At 52.2% G+C, this 21,072-nt stretch overlaps 1 protein-coding gene across 10 annotated transcripts in view; it reads right to left on the minus strand.

Annotated features, from left to right (window-relative positions):
* tns1b (tensin 1b) overlaps window positions 1-21,072 on the minus strand; it is a 1,628,779-nt gene that overhangs the window by 66,804 nt on the left and 1,540,903 nt on the right. For all 10 annotated transcript variants that reach the window (XM_072468585.1, XM_072468574.1, XM_072468565.1 and 7 more), the window contains 2 exons: window positions 8,332-8,512; window positions 1,828-2,762 (listed from right to left, as the gene is read on the minus strand). In XM_072468585.1, coding sequence (XP_072324686.1) covers window positions 1,828-2,762; window positions 8,332-8,512 — 1,116 coding nt within the window. The remainder of the gene's footprint in view (window positions 1-1,827; window positions 2,763-8,331; window positions 8,513-21,072) is intronic.

Here is a 21,072-nt window from a genome sequence, read left to right on the forward strand (position 1 = left end):
TCTTGCAATAAATACCAATATTCCATTTGCCTTCCTAATCGTTTGCTGTATCTCTGTACAAAGCCTTTGTGACTCATGTCCCCAGACCCCCAGATCCCTCTGTACCTCAGAGTTGCTGCAATCTCTCTCTTTATACCGAAAATGTAGGGAAATCTGACAGCATCTGTGGAGAGAGAAGGGAGCAAATGGTTCAAGTCTGGGTGACTCTTTGTCAAAGCCATCCAGACTCGAAACGTCATCTCTGTTCTTTCGCCACAGAGACTGTCAGAGCTGCTGGGATTGTCCCGCATTTTCTGTTTTTGTTTCAGATTCCAGCACCTGCAGTAATTTGCTTTAATCTCTCTAGTTATACACAGGCAGTGCACCCTTTTTAAGTCAGCAGTTAGGAAGGCAAATGCAAAGTTAGCATTCATGTCGAGAGGGCGAGAATGCAAGACCAGGGATGTACTTCTGAGGCTGGATAAGGCTCTGGTCAGACCCCATTTGGAGCATTGTGAGCAGTTTTGGGCCCCGTATCTAAGGAAGGATGTGCTGGCCTTGGAAAGGGTCCAGAGGAGGTTCACAAGAATGATCCCTGGAATGAAGAACTTGTCGTATGAGGAACGGTTGAGGACTCTGGGTCTGTACTCGTTGGAGTTTAGAAGGATGAGGGGGGATCTTATTGAAACTTACAGGATACTGCGAGGCCTGGATACAGTGGACGTGGAGAGGATGTTTCCACTTGTAAGAAAAACTAGAAGCAGAGGACACCATCTCAGACTAAAGGGACGATCTTTTAAAACAGAGATGAGGAGGAATTTCTTCAGCCAGAGGGTGGTGAATCTGTGGAACTCTTTGCCGCAGAAGGCTGTGGAGGCCAAATCACTGAGTGTCTTTAAGACAGAGATAGATAGGTTCTTGATTAATAAGGGGATCAGGGTTATGGGGAGAAGGCAGGAGAATGGGGATGAGAAAAATATCAGCCAGGATTGAATGGCGGAGCAGACTCGATGGGCCGAGTGGCCTAATTCTGCTCCCATGTCTTATGGTCTTATTCTTCCTGCTAAAGTGGGCAAGTTCACATTTTCTCACATTAAATTCCATCTGTCAAGTTTTGCCCAACCACTTAACCTATCTGTATCTCTTTATAGATGTGTCAACATCCTCTTGACAACTTCCTTTCCTTCCTACCTTGTTATCAGCAAATTTAGTTACCATACATTTAGTCCATTCCTCCAAGTCATTCATTTATAATGTACCTGACGCCTGTGACATTCCCCTAGTTACAACTTCTCAACTCAAAAAAAAACCATTTATCCCGACTCTTTAGTACCTGCTGGATAAGCACAGTGTTTAGCACTGTTGTTTCACAGCGCCAGGGACTCGGGTTCGATTCCCGGCTTGGGTCACTGTCTGTGCGGAGTCTGCACGTTCTCCCCGTGTGTGCGTGGGTTTCCTCCGGGCGCTACGGTTTCCTCCCACAGGTACTGAAAGACGTGCTTGTTAGGTGAATTGGACATTGTGAATTCTCCCTCCGTGTACCCGAACAGGCGCCGGAGTGTGGCGACTAGGGGCTTTTCACAGTAACTTCATTGCAGTGTTAATGTAAGCCTACTTGTGACACTAATAAAGATTATTTATTTATTATCCAAGCTGATATTCTACTCCTGTACCTTGAGCTGTAATTTTGTGTATTAACCTTATCAAATGCCCTCTGTAAATCCATGTACACCACATCCACAGGTTCCCCTTTATCCACATTGCTTGGAGGGAACACTAATCAGTCAGACAGCATCACAAGAGAGAAGATACAGTTTTCCCAATATAAAAGTAAAGCGATCTCCTCACCGTGCAGAGACAGTCTGGAGAAGTCGGGTAACGTGTGTGAAAAGGAGACGCTTGGCGTGCTGCCTCCACTTGGGCTCGACATCCCACTCGAGATGGGCGAGGCAGTCTTTCCGTTGACCATGGCGTAGTTGGTTGAGCTGTTGGAACGGTCGCCACTTGACATTCGCCTCTTCTCTGGCAGGGCAGGCTGGGGACTAGCGGCCAGGCAGCCCCGGGGTGGAGAGGGATTGGCAATCACCTGCGCGCCAGGTGCGGCAGTAAAAACCGCAGCAGGGGCAGGGCTGCTCGTGGCCGAGTTGTAGTAAGCCGGCGAGACAGGGAACCCCGGCGTTCCGGGTGAAGCATATCCCGAGGAACTCCCTTGGCGTGACAGTGCCGGATATCGCTCTTCCAACTGTGCTGTGGCAGTTGAATAGCCGTACAGAGGGTATGGCTCCAGGACTGGGCTGCTGGGGGTGACCGGTGCGCTGGCACTAACGATGCCAGGGTATCTGGACATAACGGGGCTGCTCGATGTGCCAGTCAGCAGTCCGTAAACACCCACCGGGTGCCTGTTCATTCCTGGGCTTCCGGGTGGTATCACTGGCCCCGGGCTGATTACTCTCCTGCCCAAGGTTGGGCTTGAGGGGGTCTTTGTGGCCACTGTCTGGTGCAGGGACTCTGGGCTTCCCTGCAAGAAATGAACTCCGGCCACGGCTCTGTCTGGGTGAGGTGGACCTGGGCCTGGCGAAAAGTCAGCACCCACGGCAAAGCTTCCCGAGGAGCTGCCTGTTCCGGGAGCTGACTGGCTCGATGGACTGTTGTTAAGGTAGCTGCTCTCGGCAAAGGATGGATGGGAGAAGCTGGCTGATCTTAAACTGGAATCCAGAGACGGCTGGGGTGGCGTGGTACCCTGCCCATTGGCTCCGGTCGGTAAACAGCTCGTGATGAACGCACTAAGGAAATGAAAAAAAAGACAGAGTTTGTATCAGGAGGAAGTGTTAATCCAATGTGAGCAGACAAGCAGCCTGTCCCGCTGGCAGTGAGCACACAGACTTTTCACCCGCTGCCCGGGAACTTGCAGACAAATTCTAGGAGCACATTCCCAAATCCCCACTATCCGCAGACAATGCTCTAAAGACTGTTTGGTATTTCACAGGGAGGTCGCTGGAGGTACAGTTTCACTGTTTATTGCTAACTATGCACATATCCAAGGTGCTGTCAGGGGTTCTGTCTCCATGTCAGCTCATTCCAGAATCTACTCCACAGTCGACTATCTTGTGAATCTCCACAGCAGACAGTGGATGGAAATGTTCGTCCTTCCCACATTAACCCTTGCTCTGCCAAACACCCTTATCCTCCAGGCAGAAGATCTCACTGAACAGCACAAAATAAAACTACCCACTAACTAATTGCCAGGCATGGACTCATCATAGAATCCCTGCAGTGCAGAAGGGGGCCATTTGCCCATCTATTCTACATTGACCCTCCGAAAGAGCATCCTGCCGAGGTCTACTCCCCACGCTATCCTCGTAAAGCCAACTTTGGACACTAAGGGGCAATTTTATCATGGCCAATCCACCTAACCTGAAGGTCTTTGGACTGTGGGAAGAAACCCACGCAGACATGGAGAGAACGTGTAAACTTCACACAGACACTGACCCAAGCCGGGAATCAAATCCGGGTCCCTGGCACTGTCAGACAGCAGTGTTAACCCGGGTCCCTGGCACTGTGAGGCAGCAGTGTTAACCCGGGTCCCTGGCTCTGTGAGACAGCAGTGTTAACCCTGGTCCCTGGCACTGTGAGACAGCAGTGCTAACCTGGGTCCCTGGCACTGTGAGACAGCAGTGTTAACCCGGATTCCTGGCACTGTGAGACAGCAGTGTTAGCCCGGGTCCCTGGCACTGTGAGACAGCAGTGTTAACCCGGGTCCCCGGCACTGTGAGACAGCAGTGTTAACCCGGGTCCCTGGCACTGTGAGACAGCAGTGTTAACCTGGGTCCCTGGCACTGTGAGGCAGCAGTGTTAACCCGGGTCCCTGGCACTGTGACACAGCAGTGTTAACCCGGGTCCCTGGCACTGTGAGACAGCAGTATTAACCCGGGTCCCTGGCACTGTGAGGCAGCAGTGTTAATCTGGGTTCCTGGCTCTGTGAGACAGCAGTGTTAACCCGGGTCCCTGGCACTGTGAGACAGCAGTGTTAACCTGTGTCCCTGGCACTGTGAGACAGCAGTGTTAACCCGGGTCCCTGGCACTGTGAGGAAGCAGTGTTAACCCGGGTCCCTGGCACTGTGAGACAGCAGTGTTAACCCGGGTCTCTGGCACTGTGAGACAGCAGTGCTAACCCAGGGCCCTGGCACTGTGAGACAGCAGTGTTAACCCTGGTCCCTGGCACTGTGAGACAGCAGTGTTAACCCGGGTCTCTGGCACTGTGAGACAGCAGTGCTATCCCGGGGCCCTGGCACTGTGAGACAGCAGTGCGAACCCAGGGCCCTGGCACTGTGAGACAGCAGTGCCAACCCGGGTACCTGGCACTGTGAGACAGCAGTGTTAACCCGGGTCCCTGGCACTGTGAGACAGCAGTGCTAACCTGGGTCCCTGGCACTGTGAGACAGCAGTGTTAACCCGGGTCCCTGTCGCTGTGAGACAGCAGTGCTAACCCGGGTCCCTGGCACTGTGAGGAAGCATTGTTAACCCGTGTCCCTGGCACTGTGAGACAGCGGTGTTAACCCGGGTCCCTGGTATTGTGAGACAGCAGTGTTAACCTGGGCCCCTGGCACTGTGAGACAGCAGTGTTAACCCGGGTCCCTGGTATTGTGAGACAGCAGTGTTAACCTGGGCCCCTGGTACTGTGAGACAGCCGTGTTAACCCGGGTCCCTGGCACTGTGAGACAGCGGTGTTAAACCGGGTCACTGGCAGTGTGAGACAGCAGTGTTTACCTGGGCCCCTGGCACTGTGAGACAGCAGTGTTAACCCGGATCCCTGGCACTGTGAGACAGCAGTGTTTACTCGAGTCCCTGGCACTGTGAGACAGCAGTGTTTACTCGGGTCCCTGGCACTGTGAGACAGCTGTGTTTCCCCGGATCTCTGGGGCTGTGAGACAGCAGTGTTAACCCGGGGCCTTGGCACTGCGAGACAGCAGTGTTAACCCGGGTCCCTGCCGCTGTGAGACAGCAGTGTTAACCCGGGTCCCTGGCTCTGTGAGGCAGCAGTGTTAACCCGGGTCCCTGGCACTGTAAGACAGCAGTGTTTACCCGGGTCCCTGGCTCTGTGAGACATCAGTGTTAACCCGGGTCCCTGGCTCTGTGAGACATCAGTGTTAACCCGGGTCCCTGGCTCTGTGAGACAGCAGTGTTAACCCGGGTCCCTGGCACTGTAAAACAGCAGTGTTAACCCGGGTCCCTGGCTCTGTGAGACATCAGTGTTAACCCGGGTCCCTGGCTCTGTGAGTCAGCAGTGTTAACCCGGGTCGCTGGCACTGTGAGGCAGCAGTGTTAACCCGGGTCCCTGGCAGTGTGCGACAGCAGTGTTAACCCGGGTCCCTGGCACTGTGAGACAGCAGTGTTAACCTGGGTCCCTGGCACTGTAAGACAGCAGTGTTAACCCGGGTCCCTGGCGCTGTGAGACAGCAGTGTTAACCCGGGTCCCTGGCTCTGTGAGACATCAGTGTTAATCCGGGTCCCTGGCTCTGTGAGACAGCAGTGTTAACCCGGGTCGCTGGCACTGTGAGGCAGCAGTGTTAACCCGGGTCCCTGGCAGTGTGCGACAGCAGTGTTAACCCGGGTCCCTGGCACTGTGAGACAGCAGTGTTAACCCGGGTCCCTGGCACTGTGAGACAGCAGTGTTAACCCGGGTCCCTGGCACTGTGAGACAGCAGTGCTACCGGGTCCCTGGCTCTGTGAGACAGCAGTGTTAACCCGGGTCCCTGGCACTGTGAGACAGCAGTGCTACCGGGTCCCTGGCTCTGTGAGACAGCAGTGTTAACCCGGGTCCCTGGCACTGTGAGACAGCAGTGCTACCGGGTCCCTGGCTCTGTGAGACAGCAGTGTTAACCCGGGTCCCTGGCACTGTGAGGCAGCAGTGTTAACCCGGGTCCCTGGCACTGTGAGACAGCAGTGCTAACCTGGGTCCCTGGCACTGTGAGACAGCAGTGTTAACCCGGGTCCCTGTCGCTGTGAGACAGCAGTGTTAACCCGGGTCCCTGGCACTGTGAGACAGCAGTGTTAACCCGGGTCCCTGGCACTGTGAGACAGCAGTGCTAACCTGGGTCCCTGGCACTGTGAGACAGCAGTGTTAACCCGGGTCCCTGTCGCTGTGAGACAGCAGTGCTAACCCGGGTCCCTGGCACTGTGAGGAAGCATTGTTAACCCGTGTCCCTGGCACTGTGAGACAGCGGTGTTAACCCGGGTCCCTGGTATTGTGAGACAGCAGTGTTAACCTGGGCCCCTGGCACTGTGAGACAGCAGTGTTAACCCGGGTCCCTGGTATTGTGAGACAGCAGTGTTAACCTGGGCCCCTGGTACTGTGAGACAGCCGTGTTAACCCGGGTCCCTGGCACTGTGAGACAGCGGTGTTAAACCGGGTCACTGGCAGTGTGAGACAGCAGTGTTTACCTGGGCCCCTGGCACTGTGAGACAGCAGTGTTAACCCGGATCCCTGGCACTGTGAGACAGCAGTGTTTACTCGAGTCCCTGGCACTGTGAGACAGCAGTGTTTACTCGGGTCCCTGGCACTGTGAGACAGCTGTGTTTCCCCGGATCTCTGGGGCTGTGAGACAGCAGTGTTAACCCGGGGCCTTGGCACTGCGAGACAGCAGTGTTAACCCGGGTCCCTGCCGCTGTGAGACAGCAGTGTTAACCCGGGTCCCTGGCTCTGTGAGGCAGCAGTGTTAACCCGGGTCCCTGGCACTGTAAGACAGCAGTGTTTACCCGGGTCCCTGGCTCTGTGAGACATCAGTGTTAACCCGGGTCCCTGGCTCTGTGAGACATCAGTGTTAACCCGGGTCCCTGGCTCTGTGAGACAGCAGTGTTAACCCGGGTCCCTGGCACTGTAAAACAGCAGTGTTAACCCGGGTCCCTGGCTCTGTGAGACATCAGTGTTAACCCGGGTCCCTGGCTCTGTGAGTCAGCAGTGTTAACCCGGGTCGCTGGCACTGTGAGGCAGCAGTGTTAACCCGGGTCCCTGGCAGTGTGCGACAGCAGTGTTAACCCGGGTCCCTGGCACTGTGAGACAGCAGTGTTAACCTGGGTCCCTGGCACTGTAAGACAGCAGTGTTAACCCGGGTCCCTGGCGCTGTGAGACAGCAGTGTTAACCCGGGTCCCTGGCTCTGTGAGACATCAGTGTTAATCCGGGTCCCTGGCTCTGTGAGACAGCAGTGTTAACCCGGGTCGCTGGCACTGTGAGGCAGCAGTGTTAACCCGGGTCCCTGGCAGTGTGCGACAGCAGTGTTAACCCGGGTCCCTGGCACTGTGAGACAGCAGTGTTAACCCGGGTCCCTGGCACTGTGAGACAGCAGTGTTAACCCGGGTCCCTGGCACTGTGAGACAGCAGTGCTACCGGGTCCCTGGCTCTGTGAGACAGCAGTGTTAACCCGGGTCCCTGGCACTGTGAGACAGCAGTGCTACCGGGTCCCTGGCTCTGTGAGACAGCAGTGTTAACCCGGGTCCCTGGCACTGTGAGACAGCAGTGTTAACCCGGGTCCCTGGCACTGTGAGACAGCAGTGCTACCGGGTCCCTGGCTCTGTGAGACAGCAGTGTTAACCCGGGTCCCTGACACTGTGAGACAGCAGTGTTAACCCGGGACCCTGACACTGTGTGACAGCAGTGCTACCGGGTCCCTGGCTCTGTGAGACAGCAGTGTTAACCCGGGTCCCTGACACTGTGAGACAGCAGTGTTAACCCGGGACCCTGACACTGTGTGACAGCAGTGCTACCGGGTCCCTGGCTCTGTGAGACAGCAGTGTTAACCCGGATCCCTGGCACTGTGAGTCAGCAGTGTTAACCCGGGTCCCTGGCAGTGTGAGACATCAGTGTTAACCCGGGTCCCTGGCACTGTGAGACAGCAGTGTTAACCCGGGTCCCTGGCACTGTGAGACAGCAGTGTTAACCCGGGTCCCTGGCACTGTGAGACAGCAGTGTTAACCCGGGTCCCTGGCACTGTGAGACAGCAGTGTTAACCCGGGTCCCTGGCACTGTGAGACAGCAGTGTTAACCCGGGTCCCTGGCGTTGTGACGAAGCAGGGCCGTCCTTCATGTCCCACGATCTTGCTGTTTCCAATCAGAGGGAATGATCAAGTAATTTGGTGTTGCACCTTCACATCTCCCATGAAAGAGCAACCTCAGCCTGTAAGCTGCTGTCATTGGCTCAGAGTGTGACTGTATTTCCTGGTGTGGTGCGGAGCCACAGCCTCTGCCACAGGAACAGATCTCTCCCAATGTGGTGCTGACCCTCAGACACAGAGAAACAGGCCGCCTATCAAATCAGGGACATGACATATAGCTGGTTGATTCGAGTCCTCCTTACCTCTCCATGGCAAGTAAGGGACTGCTGCTTGAGATCGGACTGGGGGAAGTGAATGTTGAGGGGCCGGGTATGTTCCTGGCTGGCGGATCCACCATGTAGCTCAGAGACGTGGGAGGACTTTGCAGACTGTGGCCTCCGACTGTGGCTGTCCTGACAACTGACTCCACGTAGCTCCTGGGCTCTGAAGGAAGAAAAAGAATGGAAAAGGCAGAGATTTATTAAAAGCAAAACAGAAATCAGACTGCACAGGACCAAACAGAACCACTTCTGGAACCCACTGCAAATATACTATAGTCACCACTGTGTCCATGACAACTTGGTCAAATGTCCCCAGAGCTCTCATTCATCACTAACTTTCCATTGTGCTCCACCTCCGACCCCTTTTATACAATATAAAACCGGGCAAATTTCTCCCTCTCCGCAGTTCTGAAGGAGAGCCACACGGACTCGAAGCGTGAACTCTGTTTCCCTCTCCACTCATACTGACAGACCTGCTGAATTTCCTGTTTTTGTTCTGCAGTCACCTGGGTGGATATCAAACTGCTGTGAATCTGATAGGACAACACACTCTGAGTTACGGAGTAGGAAGCTTGATATAAAATCCGCCGGGCGGGTTTCTGCGTCCCGCCGCGCCGGATTTCTGGTTCAGTACACCGTTGGCATTCTCCGTCACGCCGGCCAAGGGGGTTTCCCGTTGTGGGGCAGCCCCGCGCTGTCCTGAAACCCCCGGGCAGCCGGCAAAACGGAGCCTCCCACCGGCGGAGGATCCAGCCCAGTGTCTATTACTGGGTACAACTCTGCACAGATTATGTCACAGCTCTTGGTTCATTACTGGGTACGAATGTATATATTAGGTGGAGGGAAGTGTTGAGCTGTGGAGACGTTCTCCTACATACCAATTCCTGTCCGGCTCCAGTTGTGAGCCACCAGCAGGTGAATTAAATCGACGCGAGCCAAAGTCAAGCAGCCCCTTCCCGAGTAACCGCCGCCTTTCTGAGCTCTTGGCAGTTCCACCGCACGGCGCTGGCAAATTTGAGAAGGTTCTCTCGCCTTCGCTCTCTCGCCCTCCTTCCTCGCTCTCTCAGGGTGCTGCCAGCTCAACTGGACAGAATCCAGTGCCTGGATCCGGATGCCAGTGACTCGCACCCTTCCCGTCCAGCGAGTCCGATGAATGCGGGAAGTTCATAGACTTGCGTTGGGACAGAAGGGAAACCGTAAAGAACGTTTTCCCCGGAAGAAATGTCTCCACTCTGTGAAACCCGACCACTGTCCCTCGGCAGAACGGCAGAATAATTTAGTCAATCATTGCCGCAAATATTACGCCGAGCTGTGGCTGCATCCAGACACCAAGCTTGTTCCTGGCCCAGCAGTCTGCTGATTAACTTACACTGCGTGCCTTGTCTTCAACGCTCCTAGGCCCAAGTGTTTCCGTATGAGTTACACGGAGAAACAGAGAGGAGAGAGAGAGAGAGGAGGGGGAGGTAGAATTTAAACGGTACAAGTTGCAATGGAAGAGTACGGCTCAGAGATCTGGGCACAGTTCCTTTGACTAGAACGTGATTTAAAATGCTGATGGGCATGAAGCCTGTTGGAAAACCCGGGAACAATCCTCCACTCTTGTCCTTTTACTGTGCAGCTGGCTCCCTCTGCAGCTCAGCTTGGCATTCCCTCATTTCCGATGGGCATGTTCAGCCTCTCTCATTCTACTGGGACAAAGGCGTTCCATGTAACAGAGAGCTCGGCTCCTTCCCAAGGCACGTAGGTTGCAAAGCTCCAGAAACAAAGTCAGGCCAAAACGACTGTGATGTCCAACTTCCGACAGCTCCAATCATTCCCCCCCAAAACCACCTCAGTTCCTGCTAGTGCCGGCAGCATTAATTAAAGATTCACCCGGGATTTACAATGTCAGCCAGCACTGAGAATTGGCACAGATTTTCACGAGGCAGCCAATCCTATAGCTATAGAGGGCAGATCAATGTAACCTGAAACATTACATTGTATTGGTTAACGAGATCTAGTTTGCTGAGGATTTAGGTTCACTAGTTATTGAGATCACTAGTTAGGAAGGCTATCACTGAGTGAAAATTACTGCTAACTTAGGTTTAATGGATTTTGAACCTGTTTAATTTTTGATCAAGAATAAAACTGACTCAGTTGGTCAAGTACCAAATACCAATCATTTATTATCATATCCGACCTTCTATCTCACTCTCCCCCTGTCTCTATCACTCTCCTCATCTCGATATCACTCTCCCCCTGTCTCTATCACTCTCCTCATCTCGATCTCACTCTCCCCCTGCCTCTATCACTCTCCTCATCTCAATCTCACTCTCTCCCTGTCTCTATCACTCTCCTCATCTCGATCTCACTCTCCCCCTGTCTCTATCCCACTCCACCTGTCTCTATCACAATCTCCCCCTGTCTCTATCACCCTCCTCATCGCGATAACATTCTCCCCCTGTCTCTATCACTCCCCCTGTCTCTATCACACTCTCCCCCTGTCTCTATCCCACTCCCCCTGTCTCTATCACACTCTCCCCCTGTCTCTATCCCACTCCCCCTGTCTCTATCACAATCTCCCCGTGTCTCGATCACTCTCCTCATCATGATCTCACTCTCCCCCTGTCTCTATCCCACTCTCCCCCTGTCTCTGTCACTCTCCTCATCTCGATCACACTCTCCCCCTGTCTCTATCACTCTCTCTCCCTGTCTCTATCACACTCTCCCCCTGTCTCTATCACACTCCCCCTGTCTCGATCCCACTCCCCCTGTCTCTATCACACTCTCCCCCTGTCTCTATCCCACTCCCCCTGTCTCTATCTCAATCTCCCTGTGTGTCGATCACTCTCCTCATCGCGATCTCACTCTCCCCCTGTCTCTATCACACTCCCCCTGTCTCTATCACACTCTCCCCCTGTCTCTATCCCACTCCCCCTGTCTCTATCACAATCTCCCCCTGTCTCGATCACTCTCCACATCATGATCTCACTCTCTCCCTGTCTCTATCCCACTCCCTCTGTCTCTATCACACTCTCCCCTGTCTCTATCACACTCCCCCTGTCTCTATCACACTCTCCCTCTGTCTCTATCACTCTCCTCATCATGATCTCACTCTCCCCCTGTCTCTATCCCACTCCCTCTGTCTCTATCACACTCTCCCCCTGTCTCTATCCCACTCTCCCCCTGTCTCTATCACAATCTCCCCCTGTCTCTATCACACTCTCCCTCTGTCTCTATCACACTCTCCCCCTGTCTCTATCACACTCTCCCCCTGTCTCTATCCCACTCCCTCTGTCTCTATCACACTCTCCCCCTGTCTCTATCCCACTCTCCCCCTGTCTCTATCACACTCTCCCCCTGTCTCTATCCCACTCCCCCTGTCTCTATCACACTCTCCCCCTGTCTCTATCCCACTCTCCCTCTGTCTCTATCACACTCTCCCCCTGTCTCTTTCACACTCTCCCCCTGTCTCTATCACACTCTCCCCCTGTCTCTATCCCACTCTCCCCCTGTCTCTATCCCACTCTCCCCCTGTCTCTATCACACTCTCCCCCTGTCTCTCTCACACTCTCCCCCTGTCTCTATCACTCTCTCCCCCTGTCTCTCTCCTGACAGGGACGGTCAATAGAGAATTAAAGGTGCTATATTTAAATGCGCGCAGTGTACGGAACAAGGTAGATGAGCTTGTGGCCCAGATTGTGACTGGCAGGTATGATGTGGTAGGCATCACAGAGACATGGTTGAAGGGGTTCAGGACTGGCATTTAAACATCCAGGGATTCACAACCTATCGAAAAGACAGAGAGGTGAGCAGAGGGGGCGGGGTTGCCTTGTTAATTAGGTTAATTAGGTGGACAAGGATAAGAGTGGTCCGAGGATGAATGTGCTAAATTGGGGGAAGGCTAATTATAACAATATTAGGCGGGAACTGAAGAACATAGATTGGGGGCGGATGTTTGAGGGCAAATCAACATCTGACATGTGGGAGGCTTTCAAGTGTCAGTTGAAAGGAATACAGGACAGGCATGTTCCTGTGAGGAAGAAAGATAAATACGGCAATTTTCGGGAACCTTGGATGACGAGTGATATTGTAGGCCTCGTCAAAAAGAAAAAGGAGGCATTTGTCAGGGCTAAAAGGCTGGGAACAGACGAAGCCTGTGTGGCACATAAGGAAAGTAGGAAGGAACTTAAGCAAGGAGTCAGGAGGGCTAGAAGGGGTCATGAAAAGTCATTGGCAAATAGGGTTAAGGAAAATCCCAAGGCTTTTTACACGTACATAAAAAGCAAGAGGGTAGCCAGGGAAAGGGTTGGCCCACTGAAGGATAGGCAAGGGAATCTATGTGTGGAGCCAGAGGAAATGGGCGAGGTACTAAATGAATACTTTGCATCAGTATTCACCAAAGAGAAGGAATTGGTAGATGTTGAGTCTGGAGAAGGGTGTGTAGATAGCCTGGGTCACATTGTGATCCAAAAAGACGAGGTGTTGGGTGTCTTAAAAAATATTAAGGTAGATAAGTCGCCAGGGCCTGATGGGATCTACCCCAGAATACTGAAGGAGGCTGGAGAGGAAATTGCTGAGGCCTTGACAGAAATCTTTGGATCCTCGCTGTCTTCAGGGGATGTCCCGGAGGACTGGAGAATAACCAATGTTGTTCCTCTGTTTAAGAAGGGTAGCAAGGATAATCACGGGAACTACAGGCCGGTGAGCCTTACTTCAGTGGTAGGGAAATTACTGGAGAGAATTCTTCGAGACAGGATCTACTCCTATTTGGAAGCAAATGGACGTATTAGTGAGAGGCAGCACGGTTTTGTGAAGGGGAGGTCGTGTCTCACTAACTTGATAGAGTTTTTCGAGGAGGTCACTAAGATGATTGATGCAGGTAGGGCAGTAGATGTTGTCTATATGGACTTCAGTAAGGCCTTTGACAAGGTCCCTCATGGTAGACTCGTACAAAAGGTGAAGTCACACGGGATCAGGGGTGAACTGGCAAGGTGGATACAGAACTGGCTAGGCCATAGAAGGCAGAGGGTAGCAATGGAGGGATGCTTTTCTAATTGGAGGGCTGTGACCAGTGGTGTTCCACAGGGATCAGTGCTGGGACCTTTGCTCTTTGTAGTATATATAAATGATTTGGAGGAAAATGTAACTGGTCTGATTATTAAGTTTGCAGACGACACAAAGGTTGGTGGAATTGCGGATAGCGATGAGGACTGTCTGAGGATACAGCAGGATTTAGATTGTCTGGAGACTTGGGCGGAGAGATGGCAGATGGAGTTTAATCCGGACAAATGTGAGGTAATGCATTTTGGAAGGGCTAATGCAGGTAGGGAATATACAGTGAATGGTAGAACCCTCAAGAGTATTGAAAGTCAAAGAGATCTAGGTGTACAGGTCCACAGGTCATTGAAAGGGGCAACACAGGTGGAGAAGGTAGTCAAGAAGGCATACGGCATGCTTGCCTTCATTGGCCGGGGCATTGAGTATAAGAATTGGCAAGTCATGTTGCAGCTGTATAGAACCTTAGTTAGGCCACACTTGGAGTATAGTGTTCAATTCTGGTCGCCACACTACCAGAAGGATGTGGAGGCTTTAGAGAGGGTGCAGAAGAGATTTACCAGAATGTTGCCTGGTATGGAGGGCATAAGCTATGAGGAGCGATTGAATAAACTCGGTTTGTTCTCACTGGAACGAAGGAGGTTGAGGGGCGACCTGATAGAGGTATACAAAATTATGAAGGGCATAGACAGAGTGGATAGTCAGAGGCTTTTCCCCAGGGTAGAGGGGTCAATTACTAGGGGGCATAGGTTTAAGGTGAGAGGGGCAAGGTTTAGAGTAGATGTACGAGGCAAGTTTTTTACGCAGAGGGTAGTGGGTGCCTGGAACTCACTACCGGAGGAGGTAGTGGAAGCAGGGACGATAGGGACATTCAAGGGGCATCTTGACAAATATATGAATAGGATGGGAATAGAAGGATACGGACCCAGGAAGTGCAGAAGATTGTAGTTTAGTCGGGCAGTATGGTCGGCACGGGCTTGGAGGGCCGAAGGGCCTGTTCCTGTGCTGTACATTTCTTTGTTCTTTGTTCTTTGAATGAAATTAAATCAATAGCACTAAACGACATGGGGTCGGATGATGTGGAGTCTGTGTGGGTCGAGTTGAGGAACCACAAAGGCAAAAAAACCATAATGGGAGTTATGTACAGGCCTCCTAACAGTGGTCAGGACCAGGGGCACAAGATGCACCACGAAATAGAAAGTGCATGTCAGAAAGGCAAGGTCACAGTGATCATGGGGGACTTTAATATGCAGGTGGACTGTGTAAAAAATACTGCCAGTGGACCCAAGGAAAGGGAATTCATTGAATGTTTACAGGAGGGCTTTTTGGAACAGCTTGTGATGGAGCCCACGAGGGAACAGGCCATTCTGGACTTAGTGTTATGTAATGAGCCAGACTTGATTAAAGATCTTAAAGTAAGGGAGCACTTAGGAGGTAGTAATCATAATATGTTCGAATTCAATCTCCAATTTGAAAGAAAGAAGGTAGAATCAGATGTAAAGGTGTTACAGTTAAATAAAGGTAACTACAGGGGCATGAGGGAGGAACTGACGAAAATCGACTGGGAGCAGAGCCTAGTGGGAAAGACAGTAGAACAGCAATGGCAGGAGTTTCTGGGAGTAATTGAGGACACAGTACAGAGGTTCATCCCAAAGAAAAGAAAGGTTATCAGAGGGGGGATTAGGCAGCCATGGCTGACAAAGGAAGTTAGGGAATGCATCAAAGCAAAAGAGAAAGCCTATAATGTGGCAAAGAGTAGTGGGAAGTCAGAAGATTGGGAAGGCTACAAAAACAAACAGAGGACAACAAAGAGAGAGATAAGGAAAGAGAGGATCAAATTTGAAGGTAGGCTAGCCAGTAACATTAGGAATGATAGTAAAAGTTTCTTTAAATACATTAAAAACAAACGGGAGGCAAAAGTTGACATTGGGCCGCTCCAAAATGACGCTGGTAATTTTGTGATGGGAGACATGGAAATAGCCGAGGAACTGAATAAGTACTTTGCGTCAGTCTTCACAGTAGAAGACATGAGTAATATCCCAACAATTCCGGAGAGTCGGGGGCAGAGTTGAATATGGTAGCCATCACATAGGAGAAAGTGCTAGAGAAACTAAGAGGTCTAAAAATTGAGAAATCTCCGGGCCCAGATGGGCTACATCCTAGAGTTCTAAATGAGATAGCTGAAGAAATAGTGGAGGCGTTGGTGATGATGTTTCAACAGTCACTGGAGTCAGGGAAAGTACCAGAGGATTAGAAAATCGCTGTTGTAACCCCACTGTTCAAGAAGGGAACAAGGAAAAAGATGGAAAATTATAGGCCAATTAGCCTGACCTCGGTTGTTGGCAAGATTCTAGAATCCATTGTTAAGGATGAGATTTCTAAATTCTTGGAAGTGCAGGGTCGGATTAGGACAAGTCAGCATGGATTTAGTAAGGGGAGGTCGTGCCTGACAAACCTGTTAGAGTTCTTTGAAGAGATAACAAATAGGTTAGACCAAGGAGAGCCAATGGATGTTATCTATCTTGACTTCCAAAAGGCCTTTGATAAGGTGCCTGACGGGAGACTGCTGAGTAAAATAAGGGCCCATGGTATTCGAGGCAAGGTACTAACATGGATTGACGATTGGCTGTCAGGCAGAAGGCAGAGAGTTGGGATAAAAGGTTCTTTTTCGGAATGGCAACCGGTGACGAGTGGTGTCCCGCAGGGTTCAGTGTTGGGGCCACAGCTGTTCTCTTTATATATTAACGATCTAGATGACGGGACTGGGGGCATTCTGGCTAAGTTTGCCGATGATACAAAGATAGGTGGAGGGGCAGGTAGTATGGAGGAGGTGGGGAGGCTTCAGAAAGATTTAGACAGTTTAGGAGAGTGGTCCAAGAAATGGCTGATGAAATTCAACGTGGGCGAGTGCGAGGTCTTGCACTTTGGAAAAAAGAATAGAGGCGTGGACTATTTTCTAAACGGTGACAAAATTCATAATGCTGAAGTGCAAAGGGACTTGGGAGTCCTAGTCCAGGATTCTCTAAAGGTAAACTTGCAGGTACAGTCCGTAATTAAGAAAGCAAATGCAATGTTGTCATTTATCTCAAGAGGCTTGGAATATAAAAGTAGGGATGTACTTCTGAAGCTTTATAAAGCATTAGTTAGGCCCCATTTAGAATACTGTGAGCAATTTTGGGCCCCACACCTCAGGAAGGACATACTGGCGCTGGAGCGGGTCCAGCGGAGATTCACACGGATGATCCCTGGAATGGTAGGCCTAACATACGATGAATGTCTGAGGATCCTGGGATTATATTCATTGGAGTTTAGGAGGTTGAGGGGAGATCGAATAGAAACTTACAAGATAATGAATGGCTTCGATAGGGTGGATGTAGGGAAGTTGTTTCCATTAGCAGGGGAGACTAGGACCCGGGGGCACAGCCTTAGAATAAAAGGGAGTCACTTTAGAACAGAGATGAGGAGAAATTTCTTCAGCCAAAGAGTGGTGGGTATGTGGAATTCATTGCCACAGAGGGCGGTGGAGGCCGGGACGTTGAGTGTCTTTAAGACAGAAGTTGATAAATTCTTGATTTCTCGAGGAATTAAGGGCAATGGAGAGAGAGCGGGTAAATGGAGTTGAAATCAGCCATGATTGAATGGTGGAGTGGACTCGATGGGCCGAATGGCCTTACTTCCACTCCTATGTCTTATGGTCTTATTGTCTCTATCACACTCTCCCCCTGTCTCTATCACACACCCCTATCTCTACCACACTCTCCCCGTCTCTATCACAATCTCCCCCTGTCTCTATCCCACTCCCTCTGTCTCTATCACACTCTCCCCCTGTCTCTATCCCACTCTCCCCCTGTCTCTATCACACTCTCCCCCTGTCTCTATCACACTCTCCCCCTGTCTCTATCACACTCTCCCCCTGTCTCTATCCCACTCTCCCGCTGTCTCTATCACACTCTCCCCCTGTCTCTCTCACACTCTCACCCTGTCTCTATCACACTCTCCCCCTGTCTCTATCCCACACTCCCCCTGTCTCTATCACACTCTCCCCCTGTCTCTATCCCACTCTCCCGCTGTCTCTATCACACTCTCCCCCTGTCTCTATCCCACTCTCCCGCTGTCTCTATCACACTCTCCCCCTGTCTCTCTCACACTCTCGCCCTGTCTCTATCACACTCTCCCCCTGTCTCTATCCCACACTCCCTCTGTCTCTATCACACTCTCCCCCTGTCTCTATCACACTCTCCCCCTGTCTCTATCACACTCTCCCCCTGTCTCTATCACACTCTCCCCCTCTCTCTATCACTCTCTCCCCCCCGTCTCTATCACACTTTCCCCATGTCTTTATCACACTCCCCCTGTCTCTATCCCACTCTCCCCCTGTCTCTATCCCACTCTCCCCCTGTCTCTATCACACTCTCCCCCTGTCTCTATCACACTCTCACCCTGTCTCTATCACTCTCTCCCCCGTCTCTATCACACGCCCCCCGTCTCTATCACACTCTCCCCCTGTCTCTACCACACTCACCCCTGTCTCTATCACACTCTCCCTCAGTCTCTAACACACTCTCCCCCTGTGTCTATCACACTCTCCCCCTGTCTCTATCACACTCTCCCCCTGTCTCTATCACACTCTGCCCCTGTCTCTATCACACTCTCCCCCTGTCTCTATCACACTCTCCCCCTGTCTCTCTCACCGTCTCCTCCGTCTCTATCACACTCTCCCCCTGTCTCTATCACACTCTCCCCCTGTCTCTCTCACCGTCTCCTCCGTCTCTATCACACTCTCCCCCTGTCTCTAACACACTCTCCCTCTGTCTCTATCCCACTCTCCCCCTGTCTCTATCACACTCTCCCCCTGTCTCTATTACACTCTCCCCCCGTCTCTATCACACTTTCCCCCTGTCTCTATCACACTCTCCCCCTGTCTCTGTTACACTCTCCCCCCGTCTCTATCACACTCTCCCCCTGTCTCTATCCCACACCCCCCTGTCTGTATCCCACTCTCCCCCTGTCTCTATCACAATCCCCCCTGTCTCTATCACACTCTCCCCCTGTCTCTATCACACTCACCCCCTGTCTCTATCCCAATCCCCCTGTCTTTATCACACTCTCCCCCTGTCTCTATCAGACTCTCCCCCGTTTCTATCACACTCTCCCCCTGTCTCTATCACACTATCCCCCTGTCTCTATCACACTCTCCCCATGTCTTTATCACACTCCCCCTGTCTCTATCACACTTTTCCCCTGTCTCTATCACAATCTCCCCCTGTCTCTATCCCACTCCCTCTGTCTCTATCACACTCTCGCCCTGTCTCTATCCCACTCTCCCCCTGTCTCTATCACACTCTCCCCCTGTCTCTATCACACTCTCCCCCTGTCTCTATCACACTCTCCCCCTGTCTCTATTACACTCTCCCCCCGTCTCTATCACACTTTCCCCCTGTCTCTATCACACTCTCCCCCTGTCTCTATCACACTCTCCCCCTGTCTCTATCACACTCTCCCCCTGTCTCTATCACACTCTCCCCCTGTCTCTATTACACTCTCCCCCTGTCTCTATCCCACTCTCCCCCGTCTCTATCACACTCTCCCCCTGTCCCATTCCCACTCCCCCTGTCTCTATCACACTCTCCCCCTGTCTCTATCCCACTCCCCCTGTCTCTATCCCACTCCCCCCCGTCTCTATCCCACTCTCCCCCTGTCTCTATCACAATCCCCCCTGTCTCTATCACACTCTCCCCCTGTCTCTATCACACTCACCCCCTGTCTCTATCCCAATCCCCCTGTCTCTATCACACTCTCCCCCTGTCTCTATCAGACTCTCCCCCGTCTATATCACACTCTCCCCCTGCCTCTATCACACTCTCCCCCTGTCTCTATCACACTCTCCCCATGTCTTTATCACACTCCCCCTGTCTCTATCACACTTTTTCCCTGTCTCTATCCCACTCTCCCCTGTCTGTATCACACTCTCCCCCTGTCTCTATCACACTCTCCCCCTGTCTCTATCACACTTTCCCACTGTCTCTATCACTCTCTCCCCCGTCTCTATCACACTCACCCCGCCTCTATCACACTCTCCCCTGTCTCTATCACACTCTCCCCTGTCTCTATCCCACTCTCCCCCTGTCTCTGTCACACTCTCCCCCTGTCTCTATCACACTCTCCCCCTGTCTCTATCACACTCTCCCCCTGTCTCTATCACTCTCTCCCCCGTCTCTATCACACTCACCCCGCCTCTATCACACTCTCCCCTGTCTCTATCACACTCTCCCCTGTCTCTATCCCACTCTCCCCCTGTCTCTATCACACTCTCCCCCTGTCTCTATCACACTCTCCCCCTGTCTCTATCCCACTCCACCTGTCTCTATCACACTCACCCCCTGTCTCTATCACACTCTCCCCCTGTCTCTATCCCACTCCCTCTGTCTCTATCACACTCTCCCCGTCTCTATCACACTCTCCCCATCTCTATCACACTCTCCCCCTGTCTCAATCACACTCTCTCCCTGTCTCTGTCCCACTCTCCCACTTTCTCTATCCCACTCCCCCCGTCGCTATCACACTCTCCCCCTGTCTCTATCACACTCTCCCCTGTCTCTATCACACTCTCCCCCTGTCTTTAACACACTCTCCCCCTGTCTCTATCACACTCTCCCCCTGTCTCTGTCACACTCTCCCCCTGTCTCTGGCACACTCTCCCCCTGTCTCTATCACACTCTCCACCTGTCTCTATCACACTCTCCCCCTGTCTCTATCACACTCTCCCCGTCTCTATCACACTCTCCTCCTGTCTCTATCCCACTCTCCCCCTGTCTCTATCACACTCTCCCCCTGTCTCTATCACACTCTCCCCGTCTCTATCACACTCTCCCCCTGTCTCTATCCCACTCCCCCTGTCTCTATCACACTCTCTCCCTGCCTCTATCACACTCTCCCCGTCTCTATCACACTCTGCCCCTGTCTCTATCACACTCTCCACCTGTCTCTCTCACACTCTCCCCGTTTCTATCACACTCTCCCCCTGTCTCTATCACACTATCCCCCTGTCTCTATCACACTCTCCCCATGTCTTTTATCACACTCCCCCTGTCTCTATCACACTTTTCCCCTGTCTCTATCACAATCTCCACCTGTCTCTATCCCACTCCCTCTGTCTCTATCACACTCTCGCCCTGTCTCTATCCCACTCTCCCCCTGTCTCTATCACACTCTCCCCCTGTCTCTATCACACTCTCCCCCTGTCTCTATCACACTCTCCCCCTGTCTCTATTACACTCTCCCCCCCGTCTCTATCACACTTTCCCCCTGTCTCTATCACACTCTCCCCCTGTCTCTATCACACTCTCCCCCTGTCTCTATCACACTCTCCCCCTGTCTCTATCACACTCTCCCCCTGTCTCTATTACACTCTCCCCCTGTCTCTATCCCACTCTCCCCCGTCTCTATCACACTCTCCCCCTGTCCCATTCCCACTCCCCCTGTCTCTATCACACTCTCCCCCTGTCTCTATCACACTCACCCCCTGTCTCTATCCCAATCCCCCTGTCTCTATCACACTCTCCCCCTGTCTCTATCAGACTCTCCGCCGTCTATATCACACTCTCCCCCTGTCTCTATCACACTCTCCCCTGTCTCTATCACACTCTCCCCATGTCTTTATCACACTCCCCCTGTCTCTATCACACT

The sequence above is a fragment of the Scyliorhinus torazame genome, chromosome 2 (genome assembly GCF_047496885.1).
Source record: "Scyliorhinus torazame isolate Kashiwa2021f chromosome 2, sScyTor2.1, whole genome shotgun sequence".
In the NCBI taxonomy this organism is placed as follows: Eukaryota; Metazoa; Chordata; class Chondrichthyes; order Carcharhiniformes; family Scyliorhinidae; genus Scyliorhinus; species Scyliorhinus torazame.